Genomic DNA, 18258 nt, shown 5'->3' with positions numbered 1-18258 from the left:
ATGAAGCACAGGGCTTTGGGGGTCACCCCCTTCCAGTTATTTTTCTCAGACAGAAATAGAAGAGGATGGTGAGATGGCAATGTGGCAAGATGCAAAAATGAAGTTACAAACTACACGTGTTTTCCCTGGGGGAGGCCTTGGCAGGCAGGAGGTCAGACTGCCCATTTCCTGCCACCCTGACAATTACATCATCAATCCCTTGCCTCTACACACTTGGATAACATTAACAAGCAGGGATCAACAACAGGGCAAATGTACGGGTCTGCAATCCTGTGTGTTTTGCACACTCGTACAGAGTGTTATGCACATTTTTGTGGTTTTGGTGAGGTTGGGATAGGCATCAGCATACTGGAAGCCCTGGTGCCACACGACAGAGGAATGTTTAGAGGGAGGAAGTGCGTTTGTACTCATTTCACTCACTTAACATTTGTTCAGGCTTGATTCACAGGAAATTTACGTTTCTACCTATTTTCTGTTCCCTTGAGGGAAGGAAGGATTCTTTCCACTCAAATTTGATACAGTTCTTTTAAGTAACTAGTTATGCAAAGTCTTCTTCATATTTTTTCATTTTTAATAATAAATTCATTTTATTTTTGATGATGTTGACATAGTTGAGAGGGATGCACGCCCATACGGACCACCAATTAGTGTGGGGGTGGTCAAGGACTGGGGAAAAGTGGATGAAGCAACTGCCTCCAATCGCCTTTTTTTCTCTGGTATCTGGAGAAAATGGAAAGAGAAGGGGAGAGGGTCACTCCCAGTAACCCAACCACATCAACAGCCAGGAATGGGGAATGCCACCTGATATCATCCCAGGGTCCCCGATGTAGAGCATGTTCCAATGATACTGCTAAAATGGTTTCAGTAGTTCTGAGGTGCTGTTGATTTTGTTGCTCCAAGGTTAAATGGATCTCTGCAAGGTCCATTTACTGACATAGTCCACCTTAGTGTCTCCATTTTCCCAGATATTTGCCATCAAAGCTTGGACGGGAGAGCTATCCAATCTATTCTGCCTTCTGTGGTACTAGATGTCCACAATGAACAAGTTGTCATGTCCGCTGTGAGCATCTGGGCATGCGGTCCATTGCACAGGCCTCAGCAACTGAGGCGGCCCAGTTGTGACATGCACTCCATGGTCAGACCCCAGATCCTTCAATTGTCACTGTGGTGTACAAGACTGGGTTAGGCTCCTGAATCCTCTGGTGTTTGCAAGCAACAGGGTAAGTGCTGAACAGACTGGGCTGTTCTTATTTTTAAAAAAATTTTACTTGTACCTCAAAGATAGATTTAGAGAGAAAGAGAGAGGGAGAGAGGGAGAGGGAAGGGGATAGAGAGAGAGGAAATGATGGAGGGAGGGAGAGAGAGAATGAGAGAATCTTTCATTGCTGGCTCACTCCCCAAATGGCTGCAGTGGCCAGTGTTGAGCCAATCCAAAGCCAGGAGCCAGGAGCGTTCCAGGTTTCTACTGTGGGTGAAAAGTCCCAAGGATATGCACCATTCTCTATTGCTTTCCTAGGTCATAAACAAGGAGTTGGAAATAAGCCTGCACCCTGTAGGATGTTTTTAGGCCAGAGGCATAGCCCGCTATGCCGTGGTGCAGAACCCTTACAGTTCTTTTGCAAATGACTATCTATTCTCACTTTCCACTCTAAGCATCTTGATGTGGTGAAAAAAGATGGTATTGTTAATTCTCCAGCATAAACTGGTTTGGGGAACCCTTTACTAGGGTCCTGTTTGGTCAAAACCATTGTGAACCTGCTCATGTCTCACTGTAGCTTAGTCATTGGGTTGCACAAAGTCTCATCTAACCTCAAAACAGCCATGTGACTCGCCCACAAGATCCTCCCCACCATGGCTCTTCTTTCAGCATTTGAAACCACCAGGAGGTCCCAGTAGAAGCTGGTGCCTTTGCTCTGACATGCAGTAATGTTTAATAACCAAACCAAAAGAAGAAGAAAGAGAATGAGAGAAAATGAGAATGAATGACTGAGTGAATTAACCAAAAGAAACCTCGGAAAATGAGAAGTCACATATTGCGAATAAAAAATGAGCAAAACCCAGAAAGACTTACTCAGGTGAAGAAGACACAGAAGCCACGTTTCTCACCCTGAATAGAATTGAATTTATTATAAACACGAAACACCCATTTTCATCCTATTACCATTGCTGTATACAAACCCCATGATTGTCTTCAATTGGCAAAGAAAACCATGTGAGAATTCAAGGTTGTACATACCATGGAGGATGGGCCTGGAGCCATGCTGACTGTTGTGCACCCGCAGGCAAGTTGTGTGGTAGTGTTTATGCTGTCCACCCCAGCCCCATGCCTGGCAACTTGCTTCCACTCTAATTTGTTTTCTTGCTATGTGGCCAGTGGAACCCAATAGAAATATAAAGCTGCTTAGGTTTTAGGGAGCTTAGCTGAGCCAGACTGACACTGTGGTCCCCCAAAGACCTGAAAATGTATCTGCATGAGGGTATTTCCGAAAGTTCTCAGAAAATGGAATTAAAAGATAAGTTTATTCTACTGGGGAAAAAAATGTCTAAATCCAGCTCTGTTTTTTCATTAACAAGCGGTTTATATGAGGTTTTCAAAGCAACCTCATACCGTGTCATTTCCAGGGCTAGATTTTGCTCTCTGGTGAAAGGAAGTATTTACAAACAGTGCTCCAAGTATGCTGGGCATTTTCTGACTGCCCCTACAGATCCACTCTGTGGCCTGTGACCCTGACTCTGCTCTTATAGCTACAGAGGGTACTAAATTAGTTAGGGACTCTCATGCTCCTTGAGTTCAGGCTACATTTGCTTTCAGAAAACTGAAAAGGAAAGTCATGGTATTTACAGCTCTGGCTGTCCTTTCCTAGCTTGCTTTCCCATTGGAACAAGTCCTATTGGTTGGGCCTTTCCCATTGGAACAAAATCCTATTGGTTGGGCCTCTTAAATACATCCCTCTCTACACCTGATCCTGCTAAACCCTCCTGACCTTGCCACCTGGGGTTGGTGGTAACAGGACCCCACTGTTGGAGTCACAGGGAGATGCAGCAGACAAGTACAGTTTCTTGAGAGGTTCCTTTTTGCCCAGGTCTCTTTAAGTCACTCTCTTATTACTAAACACCACTGTGTGTTGTTTATTGGAAATCTATATTATACATGAGCATGCCTCAATTTTAATATGAGACTGTGTGCATTGTCACCTCTGCCTTATTTACAAATCAAGAATTAATTGCTTTTCCTTATTAAATGGCTAGTGTGATTCAAAAGCTTCTGCTGTATAAATACTCTCCCAAACAAACCAGTTGGGGAAAAAATATCATGTTAGAAAGAGATCAAATAATGTCAGTTACAGGTCAAGGAACTCCTAATAAGGTTTCATAGAACATGGCTTAATAGAAAGCACACTGAACTGAATTAGGTCAGAAGCCAAGGGTGTGAGTCACAAATTCATCAATTACTGTGTGACCTTGACAAGTCACTTAACCGCTCTGAACTTTAGTTTCCTCATATGTCAGATAATGATAATAAACGGTGACCTATTTATCTCACCAGGTTATTGTAGTGTTGGCAATGAATGATAGCCTTGAAGTGCTTTCCAACTGCGAATATTACACAGGAATATTTCCTAGAGTGGTCATCAGGATAAAATGTGTCCAATAAATAGGTAAACATCTATTAGCCTAGAAAAGCCTCAACAGATGTTCACCCTTATCCTTAAAAATATAGCAAGGAAAAAGCAGAGCCATGTTGAGTTGAGTTGAAGAGGAAGGTCTGAAGACAGCTGCTGGCTCTGGATCAACTGGTTTCGACATATTCATTGACTTTGATTTTTGAATTCATTCATGATATTGACCTCATGGTATTATTCTGAACTTATCTAAGAGCTTAATGTCTTGCATATAAGTCCTTTATTTATAGCTTCATTGCATAGGAGGTGGAGAGAGAACACTTTAAGTAAAAAAAAAAATCATGCCTTAAAGTATTTGCTCATGTATTTACTACTTGTGTAAGTAAAAAGAATTGAGTCTTTTACTGTCCTATTTAAATTTTATGATTTCAAATGTTTTTTACACTAACTTTCCCCAATAAAATCAACTATGAAACCAAAGAAAAAAAAGAATTGAGTGTAAGCATTTGGGTTTTTGTTTTGTTTTGTGTTTGCTTTTTCATCCTCATCATAGAATTCTATCTGCCGTATAAGTACTAAATAAGATACTTATCAGGTATTCAAAACAATATTAGGTGCATCATAAGTGCTCAGTTAAAGTGTGCATTACTATTCTCAGTTGCTAAGATAAACTTTTCCCTCTGCTTCTCTATCCCATAATTCTTTGACATATGTAGTCTTCAGAAAAGCTCAGTTTATGTAACAGGTATTTTTAAGTTCAAATGTAGAATTAAGATTATGTTTGAAAATGTACATATCCACATGCAGTGATTATATAGCTGTTTGGCTGGCTACTGCTCTTTTGCAACAATCTGCATGTGCCCTCCTAGAAGGTTCTATGGCTAATAAGCCAGCTTTAGCCAATGGCCCTTGGACAGGAATGATAGTTGATCTCTGATTCAGAATTGCCCGAGGTCTGTGCAGTGGATCCTGGAGCAAGGCATGGGCTAGTTCAGTTAGTCAAGGAAGCAGAGATATTATCTGCCTTCATTCTTCTGTCAGAGAAAGGGTTTCATGGATATTTAGAAGAGCAACAGCTACCTGAATTGCAAGACAAAGGCTGGGAATGATAGACAGTACAATTTTTGATTTAAGGATTTCATCTCTAATGTGAGAATTGAATTTATACCTTCAAAGAGCTCAGTCTAACAATAAATACTACTAGTAATACATACTACTATCATATTGCTACAAGTATTCTTTCACTACTAAATCGTATACTTTGTTGATAAAAACAGCTACATCTTCAGAGAACAAAGGGTGGCATGTGGCTATATCCTACTGCCTATATTCAACCTTTTGCGTTGTTATTTTATTTTTGAAGCTTTATTTCTTTAGGGCCCAGCATGATGATTCCATTGGCTAATCCTCCTCTTACAAATGTCAGGATTCATTAAGGGTGCTAATACAAATTAGCCTAATTTTCATCCAACTCCCTGCTTATGGCCTGAGAAAGCAGTAGAGGATGGCCCAAAGCCTTGGCACCCTGCACCCATTTTTGGAGACCTGGAAGAAACTCCTTGCTCCTGGCTTTGAATTGGCTGAAGTCCAGTCACTGCGGCCATTTGGGGAATGAACTAGTGGATGAAAGATCTCTCTCTCTTCTTCTTTTCCTGCTGCTTCTCTCGATACATCTACATTTCCAATAAAAATAAAATCTAAAATTGCTTAAAATGATTTATATATTTTAAAGGTACAGTTATAGAAACACTAGTGAAAGAGGGAGGAAAGAGAAGAGAGCTTCTGTCTGCTGTTTCACTCCCCAAATTTCTACGACAGCCAGGTCTGAGCTAGATTGACATTAGAAGCTTGGACCTTCTTCCAGGTCTCCCTTGTGGCTCCAGAGGTCCAAGGAATTAGGCAATCTTCCACAGCATTTTCCAGGTGCAGTAACAGGGAGCTGAGTTGGAAGCAGAGCTGCTGGATCTTAAACGGATGCCCATATGTGATGTTGACTTTAAAGCCTTACCTCCAATACACATTGCCGCCCTCTCCACCTAGTTTTATAAAGTTTGTTGGAACCCAACCGTGTTTATTCAGTTCTGTATTTATGGATATTATGAGACTACAATGGTAGAGTTGAATAGCCGCAACAGAGTCGAGGATAAAAAGACCCAACGTATTTACCTTCTGGCCTTTCGCAGAACAGTTTCCTGAGCCTTAGATAGACGACCATTACTAACGAGTCTTTGTCAAAAAGAAAAGTTGGCATAGAAATGATTTATTCTGAGACATGTGCTTATGCTCATACATTTGCATTCTTTCAAGTGACATTATCCACTGCAAACAAGTGAAACTGAGAAGACCACGCTCATACTGCTGTATGCTCTCTCTGTCCCCATCAGTTCTGCTTAAGGAAACAACATGCATGAGGATGATGTTGCTAACCTACTTTCAGCTGAATAAATGTCCTGTTATTTTCCAGTAGTGTTAATGGATTTGTGCTGTTCCAGCCTCCCTTTCAATGGACTTCAGTTATCAACAGTCACATATGCTTATAAGGAGCAGGTTGAGGTATAATCTGTGACTTGGAAAAATACTTTTTCCTCTCTGTGAAACTAGCTGAGCTGTAAAGGTAGTTAAATTCTCAACTTTAGCTTCACACAGTCCATTCCAGAACCAGATATGTTATCATATTTGTAAATGACTAAATTTTATTTTGTAAAAAGAACAAAAGATATCTTCTAACAGGTTGCATACTGTATCTTTTTTTAAAAAATAGATTATGGAAAATTAAAAAAAAGTTTCCCCAAGATAAAGGTTTTTCTGTCTCGTGAGGATGAATGGGAGAACTTTTCGGTTTAACATTGAACGCATGTCTATTCAGATTTTTCACTTTCAGGAATGGGGTCACCCAATGCTAACATTAGCAGATGGACTGGATATTAGAGATACAGAGAAATGACCGGAAGCATGATGGGTGGTTTTCTGGGCTGTGTCTGGAAGCCCATTTACATATGTTTGTGTCAAATACAATATAGTACACCAAAGCTTTGTAAATTTAATGACAATATTCAAAGTAAATAGCCATTGCACATTCCCTTAAATCATTTGCACATGTATCTTCTAATTTTTGCTCTGGTGGAGAAAAATGATTTTTTTCTTTAATTTGAGAAGCAGAGATTTGTATCTATGGATTCTCTCCACATGCCTGAAATAGGACTAGGCCAGGCCAAAAATCACAAGACTTCAGCCAGGACTCCCACATGGATGGCAGGGGACCTACCCACCTGAGCTGTCTTCCAGGGTCTGCATTAGTGTGAAGCTCGAATCAGGGACAAAAGTTAAGACTTCAGCTTGACCCTCAAATATGGGACTTGGGCATCTTAAGGAATGACTTAAACATTATGCCAAATGCCCGTGCTGCTGGGTTTTTGAAGGAAACAGAGCTTTAGCATTTTTTTTAGATGGTGCAAGCTCTAAAGTCAAAGAGGTAGTTTAATTCTACAAGATGTTTATATAGGCACAAGAGTAGCTACTGATATTTGGTTGAGTTTATGGTAATGAAAAACTCTGAACAAATTTATGACTATACTGGAAACAAAGATCCGAGATTCCATGGGATGTCAGGCAGAGAAGTGCCTCTGAATCATTTTGTATGAAATGAAATGGACAATGGAGAAAGAAAAATGCAAAGCTTTTCCCTCTTTAGAAAATCCTTTCTGCACACAGACCCTACAATTATAATTTTTTTCAAATTAAGAAGTTAACAAAAAGTGACAGTGGAAATTGCAAGTCCTCAGCACATGCATGAAGATAAGTTCAAGATAACTGACATAATTCTACCCTAGGAAATAACCCAGTACATATTCATGTTTTATAAATAACTAATAACAGGGTGTAATGGAAGATTGAACAAATAAACATGTGTATTTCAGGTGTTAGTATATTCAACCTGTACAGAGGATATTCAGCGGTGTTCTGTATAAATGCTGGGGTCTCATCCTACTTCACCTTTGAATATTCCTGCCATGTGCCCCGTATTACCACAGTAACGAGAAACAGTGAAGAGCACAGCTTTGGAGCTTTACTTGATGCACATTTTGGCTCTGCCATTTACCATCTGTGTGACCTTGAGCAAACGATTTCATGTCTCCGTGCTTTCATTACTTCATTTCAAGTAGAAACAATTACAGTGCCTACCATTGTAGAGGGCTGTTGCGAAAATTAAATGAATACATGCAAGTGAAGTGCTGGGGATTCCGGATTCCACTTTGTGTCTGCTCCTTCTGTGTGCTGTTCTCTGGCTGTCACGATTTGAGTATGTGAAGTCCTGACTCCTAGCTACCCAGGAGCCAGACCTTTCTTTGGAAATAGTTTTTGTAGATAAAGACACTAGACTGCACGAACTTTAAAACCAACAATAGATGTCATGAGAGAGGAGACAAAAGTTAGATGCAGAAGCACAGAGGAGCAATACAAGGAAGGAGGATTCCATGTGGACAGAAAGACTGCAGAGAGGAAACAGCCAAGCAACCCAAGGGTTGCTGGTGGCAAGAAGTTGGGAAGAGGCAAGTAAAGCGTTCTCCCACGCCCAGCTTGACGAGCTGAGTGGGACCTGCTGATGACACCTTGGTTTTGGACTTCTGACCTCTAGATCTGCCAACAGGATAGGCATTGCTTTAAGCTGCCCATTTGTGGTAGTTTGTTACTGTAGTCCCAGAAAATGAATAAACAGGCAATCTGCATTTTAGAAAATGAGAGTTTGTAGAAGGAAAGACAAGAAAATGTGAAATTCTGGTATCCAGAACCAGGCTGACATGAAGTTCATGCACTTCTTTCATTTCATAGGGCATCACCTATTTTTTTCCCCTTGCTTGTTAGATGAGTAGGTGTCACCCAGAAAGGTTAGGATGGAAGACAGTGCCCTGGTTGACTGTGAACATATCACACAGCTTTCCTCCTCCTGGAAATGTGTTGCTGATATAGGACGCACTTGCTCAATAATAAATAATGAAATTGGAAATTCAGTTTCTCAGTCATAGTAGCCTTATTTTTAAAATGCTCAGTAGCTACCAGAGGCCACTGCTGCCCTGATAGTGCAGATACAAAACATTCCCGTCATCGCAAAGAGGTTCAGGGCTAGGTGGTGTTACTGAATAGGGTTTATGTAGGAAACAAGGAAAGCAAGCCAGACAGGTTTTGTCTGGGAAGGCAGAGGTCCTACTCTAGATATGACATGGATACGTGGTACCATACTTTATTAGTGAAGAAAGAAAGAGAGTATGTAAGAATTGTTACTTAACAGCTGCTGACAAGACAGGTCTCAATTGTTGAATGGCCTGTTGTATTCTTCTTAAAGTCATCTCTATCTATACTTATCTGTAATTTAGGCAAAGGCTATTTATGGAAGGCGGTTCTTCCCGACTAAAAATCAGTGCGGCTGAGAAGTAGCCTCCATCCTTAAGCAGGTGTCCCAAGAAAAAAACCATATCCTGCTTGGCTTTGATCAGGTGGAGATGTACTTTGTGTTAAAGTTCATATTTTGGTCCCTTGACATTGTGAAGGAGGTAAATGCTGTATAGCAGCAAATGAGAAAGATCAAGAAATCCATGAGCTACAACCTTTCCCTTCTTCTTCAGATCTAATCATACAGATGAATAAGTTACTATAAAAATACCAAAAAATGATACTAAAACAATAACTGTATAATTTTTAAAATATCTCATGTACTCTGTGTTCAGGTAGCAAGAAATTTAATTCCAGTCAGACCAGTCTGCTGTGATTTTTTTTCCTGTCATTGAAGATATTTTGAATGCTCAGAGGCATTATAATGGAAAAGCATGTATTTTTGCCTGGTTTATACCCATCATCCTTACCATTACAACAAGACAAAAGCATTAAAGTAAAATTAATCATGTCAAAAGATTTTAGCAAAAACAAGTGAGACCATGCATAAAGCATCACTTTGTCTAGTGTGAAGTCACGCTCTGATTAAAAACATATAATGAAAGTGAAAGTGATACATCATTGCCTTAGCAGTAGGGTTTTCTGAAAGAGCTATGCGGTTCTCAACACAAAAATGTGGGAACATTTTGGTCTGAAACTCACAATGATTATTGTTCTAGCTAAATCATTGGAATTCAATCTTAATTTTTTTAAAAGTAAATTAAGACTTAATGGCCAAACGAGGCATGTCAGTGCGATTAATAATTAGAACACAGTGTATGGAGCAGCTGCCTGCCTCCACGACCCAGACAAGGGGCTGGGAGAGTGTCTGCGTGGCATTCCCCTTTCACAAAAGCATGTGGATGCCAACAAAATGCAGTCAGATCCTTAAGGTGCTTTCTGTGCATCACAGCCGTTAGCACAAAGATGTGACTACGAAGTTGCCAGACATTCCCCAGAAACATGGGTGTTTCGCATGTAAGTCACAAACCCCCAAATTCTGATCGTCTGATAGTCCTCAAATGGAGGTTTAGTTAATGATGTTAATGACATCATCACTGACTTATCTCATCGATTTGAAAAGATTCCTCTTCTAATGCTGTCCCTTTGACAGTCTATTGTGTTGTTCTGTGAGAATTATGCATGTCTGAACTTATATGTCTATGTGTATATATATAGTTATATATATAGTTATATAGGCTTTTGTGTAACTATTATAGATGGATAGTGGTTTACAGAGCATAAGTAGGAGCAGTCAAGATATTTCAATCTAGGCATGTTTAAATTATTTGAGGGGAGGCAACTTTTGAAAAGTTCAACCTCAGAAGCTTTATAATAACATGGTGAATGTATTTCTAAGTTTTCACATTCTTACAGAGGCATCAAGACTTCTTTGATACATCCAAGTCCTGACAAGAAAGCATGATGTAGCAAGAGTAAGGCAGCTATATACAGGAACCAGGGCTGTGATGCATGAGCTAAGCCTCTCCTTGTTGTGCCTGCATCAGATGCTAGGTTGTATCCTGGTATTCTGCTTCACATTCAGGTAGCTGCTAATGTGCTTGGAGAGATGGCAGAAGATGACCCAACTGCTTGGGTCCCAGCCCTCCATGTGGGAGATCAGACTCTTGGTTAGACCTGGTGAGGACCTCTGTCTCCCAAACTAGATCAGATGTCTCCAGTGCAAGCTCTTGTGGACTTAACACTTTGCAGAGCACCACATTTTTGTTAAGATATTCTGCATGTTGGGAATATTTACTGATGCTGTGTCCTACCCTAAACTCAGTGAGGTCATAGTGATAGTTGCTTTGATTTAACATTGCATCTTCTGTGCTTAGCCCAGTATCTGTTACCTAGGAGACAGCAAGTACATTTGTTGACTGCATAAAATGAGTATGTAAAATGAGAGGGTTGGGCAAGGAGATTCATTTAAAAATCTTTTAGTCCTCACATTTAGTGGTTTATAAAAAGTATAGACCAAGCCATGCTTGGTCTACATAACCCATGCTTCCTTCATATCAGACTCAGTGCCAAGTACCATGGCTGGTTTGTAGGGAGGGCATCAGCATTTGTACACATACTGTTCGCTGAAGAAAAAAATACTTGCTGCATTCAAGGGGGTACGAACCAGAAATAAACAAGATAGGGAAATAAAGTCAACTGGTTTCTCTATGGACTCAACTTACTTGCAATACAGGGTTCGGGGTGACCATTGCACATATTTTTAAGAAAATCTATGAAAAATCCACTAATGCACTGGTGCATGAATACACAGTAGCAAATAATTCAAGATATATGGCAATGTTCAGCCATGTATCTCAAATTAGAAATGAGCTCATTGAAGGTAAAATTAGATGCTAACATATTTAAAATGTCCAAACACAATTCTCTTTCCTACTTTGTCCAAAGACATGGAAACAATTGCTCCATGAGTGGAAATAAAAAATTCCAAGCTGAGAGCACTGAACTGCTATGCTATTGTATCAAATCTTTAGATCATTGTGTTTTCACTAACAGCAGAAACGAAAATTAGAGGAGTATGCTTTCTCTTAGTTTTTGAAGAACTTCTCTTGAAAATTACTGGAAATACTGGATGGCATGGTTCTTATAAAATATTACAGACATCATTATATTTTTAAGATATGAATGCATACACACACACACACACACACACGTGTATTTCACTACTCACATGACCACAGCAGCTGGGACTGAGCCAAGCTGAAATCAGGAGCTTGAAATTCAACCTGAATCTGGCAGGGAGCTAAGTGTTTAAGCCTTTACCTGCTGCCTGTCATGTTGTTGCACGAGGAGGAAGCAGAAACTACGAGAGGAGTTGGAACTTGAACCCTGCCATGGCAGTTTGGCATGTTGTGTGTCTTAACCACTGGGTCAAATGCCCACCCCTCATGACATGGCTCTTGGTAGATTTCCCAACTTCATTATTTATAATATCCCCAAGTTCAGAATCTTCCATAGATACACAAAAGTTCAGACCCTGGAAGGTACTGTATTGCCTCTTATATGTAGGGCTATCCTTACAACAGGCCCCTTTAGTAGAACATTTGCCTCTTTCCCTAGGTAATTCCTACCCACTTTTTCATAATTACATGAGACCACTTCTGTGAAAACTTCCCTAACCTCTCTTGTGTGAACAAATGCCCCTTTTTGTACTGCTGTAGTACTCTAAGGTTTCCCCTTTATCTTACCATAAGGTATTATAATTGGGTTCTTAGCTTATTGAAAAGAGACTATCTCATTTCATCCTTCCATTCAATATAAAGTAAATATTCAGTAACTGCTTGCTATGTGAGGAAAGGAACTCTTTAAATAAGTCAAAATTCTTGTTTTTTAGAGTTACTCTGGAACGTAACTCATTTTCTGAGGTTCTTATAAGAGTAGTACTATCTATAAATTCTATCTACCTGTATAGAACTTAAGTCATTTGTAGATTTGTCCTGTTGATGATAAGGATAATATGAAAGAAACCTACAGGTACAAACCATTCACTTGAACATTTTATTTCCTTCAAAACAAGCAAAGGAAAGAAATTATTATATTTTGACTATCTTTCTTGTCTCTACATCCTCAAAGAATAGAAATGAACTAAAATCAAGAAACAGACGTGCCAGAAAAGAAATCCCATGGAATATACCAACCTTCAGGTTCATTATTTCCTAAACAAGCAGCAGTTAAACCATTGTGCACTACTTGAATATTGAATATGGTCAAATGTACATTTATCTTGAATGTAGAACTGAGATTCAATATCTTATATGAGGTTGCTTTTCTCATTACTGTTCCTTTGACAGGAAGGAAATATATATATACATATATATATTTTTTCTTTTTAAATACAAAGAGTCCATCAGCTTTCTAATTTTGATTCTTCCAAAAGCCAGTCAGAAGGCCCTTTCTGTGTGACTGGAATCAAGTTAAATGTCCTCCCAGAGGAGTACAGAGGAGACAACCTAGAGACCACAACTCATGAGTTCCCTTTCTTTTCAATGAAAAGTCCATATACTGCACAGTAGCAGAGAGAGAGAGAGAGCTGTAAATCAACAGAAAAGAAACAAAAGATATTTCCTCCACCATTCACAAAGGAAACAGAACAGTCCAAAGAAGGAACAACACTTCCTAACCCTGCTCCATCATTTTCCTTCTCCTGTTATCAAAGGAAGTCAGCATTGGCACTTGGAAATATAAATCTATATTTTGAAGCCCTTTTTCCTGTCATTGCTCACAGAAAGCTAAAAAGCACTTGGCGAATTGAAGCTCTTATCTGAAATGGAGGTAAAAGGGAAGGCACTTTTTGAGAAATAAATACCTTTATCCATCAGGAATGAAATTGGCCAATGGGGAATACAAAAAGAACAGAGAGCTCTTCACTGCTACCCCATGGGGAGGGATGGAAGGTATTTCCACATGTGGACTTCACGACAACTTTGGTATGGGAGAAATCTTACAAAAAGTACACAGTTGCCCTGGAAATTGCTTTGTTTGATCTTTGCGTTAAAGATTTAGGGCCTGCAGCCTCTGAGAGGCATCTTTCTCTCTCCTTTTTTTTCCTTTGCATTGGCCATTTTAGTATTCATGTCTCCTGTACTGCTTTCTAATAAGTTAAGAATGAAACGGGAGACTGCGTACAAGAGTGAGAAACGCAAGAAAAGCAGTAGTGTAAAATAAAAATGAATGAAAATGCATCTCAACTTTTTTCTTATTAGCAGGCAAGAGAACAACAATGCCAATTTTACTGTTATTACTTAATGCTTCACATTTACCAAAGGGTCTTGTAGACATTTTTACAATTTGTTTGTCAGTACTTTTCTCATAGAAGGCTGGGCGGTCTGTCACTGTTCTTCACATCAATTTTATACCATTGGATTAATTTTTTTCCAAAAATGTTAATTTAAATTCAGTTTGTGCTAGCAAGTTACCACAAATATCCTTTCAGTGGAAGTAAGTGTTCTCTTTGCTCTTAGGGTACGGCAAAACACTGGGTAGTTGATGTTTTAAATTTTGATTCCTTATGTTAAATAGACCCATTTTTCCACTCTTACTCACCTCCATGCCATTCAATCAGTCACTACTCAGATGTAGCCCTAGTGTAGTGTTTCATAAAAATAAAGAGCATAACAGTGTGAGATCTAGAGGGAATTTGTATGGACCTTTTAACTCTTCTTTGTTACCTAATGTGTGTGAATATTGTGGCTCCCATTGGTGAATGTGGATGGAATCTTTGACAGGAGCATGAAGACATGGAGAGAATTGTGTGCCTGGGTTAGGTGGGCCAGGCCGATCCCAGGTTTAAGGTTGCTATTAGTTTGTTAGTTTGCATAATGACAGTCACTCAGTAGGCAAGCAGAATTCAAACCTGAACATTGTATTCTGTCATTAATGATCACCCTCAGCTCCCTGAAAAGTCAGGTTAGCAGTGTGAAGGTGTGCCATTTTGATGTCTTATTGGACTTGGATATTTCCTTGTTCCTATGAGAAATATTTCTTCATGTATTACGAGCATGGCTCAAATGGTGTGGAAATCTCATTCTCATATATATATATTTTTTTTTTCGTTTATATGTGCATACATATATGTATATAAACACACACGCACACACACATATATACATTCCCTTTCACATCAAGTGAATTGAGTGGATAGCTACACATTGAATTGCCCATATGGGATCCCAGCATGTTCAAGGTGAGGACTTTAGCCACTAGGCTATCACACTGGGCCAGGAAGTATTTTATTGACTGATGATTTTAGGGTATAAAGGAACAGTTCTTGTGCTTATATTGGTGATGGTGACATAATAATAGCAACTATTCCTGACATTTATTGTGTGAATACTAAACACTGGATTTATTAAAAATGAACTCAAATTATCTTCAGAAAATAAAGAGCTTTCAGTTAGATTATTTATGACTTCCTCAAGGTTATAGTCTAGGTTGGAACGAAGGCCTGTCTGATTCAAAACTCATGATTTCTTACTATTTCTCTCCAGGAAGACAGTTAAATCAGGCTATGGAAAAACTTCAAGTACAGTTACCTTATATTCTAGTCTATAACTACTGTCCCAGAAAAACTAATCTCCTTTTCATGTTAAAATTAATTTAAGTTTGGACAATATATGTGAGAAGCAACTTATCTGTGAGCAATATTTAAGATGAACATGGTAGGTGGTGGGGACTAGTCAGCATTGTAGTGGAGCAAGTTTAGCCACTGCTTGTGGTGCCAGCATCTCAACTGGAATGCTAGTTCAAATCCTGGTGACTCCTATTCTGGTCTAACTTCTTACATACAGGGGAAGGCAGCAGATGCTGGTACAACACTGACTCTCTGCCACAGGGGAGACGAGGCGGATTCTCTGGCTCTTGGTCTGTCCTGGTCCAGACCTCTGGCCGTTATGGCCATTTGGGCAGTGAATTGGTGGATGGAAGGTTGATCTCTCATTCATTAATTCATTCATTCATATTCTCTCTCTCTCTCTCTCTCCCCTCCCTTCCCTGTATACTACCTTGCCTTTCAAATAAATAAGTCTAGCATAATGAGGCAAAGTTTTTCTTAGGTAATATTCATAATGTGTTGTTAATATCTTTGCCTTTGCTGAATCATGGCTTCCAACAAGTGGCAAATTGGAAGTAGCTTGGTATTTTGGAAGGGGACAGAGAGAGATCTGTAAATGAATGCTATTTCCTACCCAGATCCAGTGCAAATGTCTTCATGTCATTTATGTTCTGTTTTTATGTCGCTTTCCTTTGAGAATCTTTAGTCCTGCCTCTTTTTTCTCTCCTTGTCTTGATGTGTCATCTGTGTAAGTGACTTGACGGATCAAGTGTCCGAAAGTGGTTTGGTTTTACTTTAGCTTTAGACTTTGATACGTTTTTAAAGGACAGGTTGTTCATGCAGTCAGATGGTTAATTTGTCAAAAGGAAGATAAAAATTGTTAGTATGTACCTTTAACATATGCTTCTTCCTTCCCTCTCCTTAATTTCCCTGTTCCTATTCTGCTGCTGCTTTACTGTCACGGTGCTGTTAGTGGTATCCAGGGAGCTCCTGGTTGCAGTTTCTGGACAATGCTACTGCAGGTTTCGCTGGGGTAAGCCAGCTCCAAAATGTATTATTTCAAGCACCACCTCACACGTTTTTACTCCTCTTCTGCTCTTATGGGCAAACTGTTGTTCTGTTTCTATTATTTTAAAGGGCTTTCGAGAAGAACACAGGAAATTATTGTTTTTAATCTCATAAAAAAGCCTGCTTAAAAGACATACATAATAACATTTAACATTCACATTTGTCAGTTTTTAAAAGTCTGGCTTTGAGAGGTGGATTAAAATTGTTCATTTATTATTTTATCTTTACAGCTCTGGGTGATTTTTGACAGCTAAAATGTAGTTTTATTGACCAGTGCAATCACTGTGCCCACAAGGGGACTTGTGCCCACAGCCTGCTGCACTCACAGCAACGATGGTTTTTGATCCCATGACTGAGTCAGACTGGGAATCATAACCAATATAGCAATAAGTTCCAAATCTCAGGGCCCAAGGCAATAGGTTTGCTGTAAAACACAATCACCCTTTAAGGAAGGGAGGTGATAGTCGGGGGAGGGGAGCATTCTGGAAACTCAGTTTGATGCAGCTCTGGTAAGTCCAGGAACACTTCTCTAGCTGTCCATCCAGATTGTAACAGAGCAACATAAGGAGACATTTCTCTAAGGCCTGGCTTCCACAGGCCAAAGAGTCATGAACAGAAATACTGAAGAAGTGAAATAAAGGTTAGCTATGCAGATTATGCGTTAACCAAGTAATTTAATGTGAGAAAAATGTACAACTAAGTAATCAACAATAAATACCAAGAATTTTGGAGAGAGAGGATGTCTCTGATCCTTCTACACCCACCGAAACCTCAGCCAGTACAGCGATTCTAAGTGCAGCTTTAATTTAGGCCCATTCAACTACCAAATTGGCCACCTCTGCAATGTTAATTTTGTCCTTTATTCTAAATCCCCTTGTAACACATAAACAAACCTCCAAAGGATAACAAATCAATAAAATGTCTAATTTGATTAACCATGTTTTCGAACTCATCAAGACCGCTCTAACCTGAAATAAATAGGTGAGTAAATAAGTAAGTGTCACTCACTTGTGAGTATTTTCCACGTCTTCTTTTCATCGTCGTAATATTGAACCAAATTGCTGGGGAGCCGGTCCGGTCCAGGAGGCAACCCTCCAACCAACAGCAGCATTTTCTTGTTAGAACGAATTCTTCACCCAAAACAAAGAGGAGATGAACAACCACATTATTGTAGAGTCTTTTTAGAGGCAACAAAATCATAACCATCAAAAGAATGTTCCTTGCTTGCCGATTTCTATTTCATTTTTTTTCCTGCTGCTTCTCCCATTCATGTCTCAACATTTCTTTTGAGCCAAGCAGAAAAATGATCAGAAGAGCTGCCTATCCCCATACTCATGGAATAATAAGCTCCCTTTATGCAATTTGTTAGAGGTTCATTCTAGAACGACCTCTTTCTTATATTATCCCTTTAAATCATCACTCTTTACAGCTGAGTACACATGAAATGCTCTGGAGTTGTACTAAGGTTAAGCATTAAAGTTGCATGTCAAAAATCGTATTAGTCAAAATCATTATTATAAGCCATTCTCCACTCAAAGAACCTTGAAAAAATTAAGGTTATGCAGAGAGTTTGTGAGCCAACTCTTTAATCACCTAGGGTGGTTCAAAAACCAGTTTGGTACAATTAGTAGCACGGTGCTAACTGGGGTGGGTTCACCAGTTTGAACATGGATTTTTTTGTTTGTTTCATTTAGCTTAGACTTCTGCCTTCATCCCCTTTCCCTACTCCCAGCTCACCCTCCCCTCTGCTCTCCCCCTGTGCACCACTGGCGATATTGCAGCACCAATTGGTAAAAATGAGACTGTGATGTTGTTGTGAGCCTCCCCAGAGTGGAGCCCTGCCAATGCTTGCCACTGATCCAGCGGCATGAACCTGCTCAACTGTGCAAAGTCACTCTAATTCCCTCCCTCTGTTTTTCTACCTTCTCCCCCAGGGGGCAGCCACTGAAAGGAGTGACTACCCACCCATCAAGAGCTGGCAATTCGCTGCTATTAACCGTGACTGTGATTCCCAGTCTGCCTGGCAGTTCCTGAGAAGAGGCCTGCAATGTCTCATATGCAGTAAAAGCT

General features: G+C 39.7%; 1 protein-coding gene across 1 annotated transcript in view; it reads right to left on the bottom strand.

Moving 5' to 3' along the window:
• KLHL14 (kelch like family member 14) overlaps nucleotides 1-18258 on the bottom strand; it is a 92191-nt gene that overhangs the window by 48169 nt on the left and 25764 nt on the right. The window contains exon 2 of the mRNA XM_058677054.1: nucleotides 17197-17318. Within this exon, the coding sequence (XP_058533037.1) occupies nucleotides 17197-17318 (122 nt within the window). The remainder of the gene's footprint in view (nucleotides 1-17196; nucleotides 17319-18258) is intronic.

This window comes from Ochotona princeps, chromosome 18 (genome assembly GCF_030435755.1).
Source record: "Ochotona princeps isolate mOchPri1 chromosome 18, mOchPri1.hap1, whole genome shotgun sequence".
NCBI lineage: Eukaryota > Metazoa > Chordata > Mammalia > Lagomorpha > Ochotonidae > Ochotona > Ochotona princeps.
Note: the sequence above shows the minus strand (reverse complement) of the source record. Positions and strands in the feature narration are given on the sequence as shown.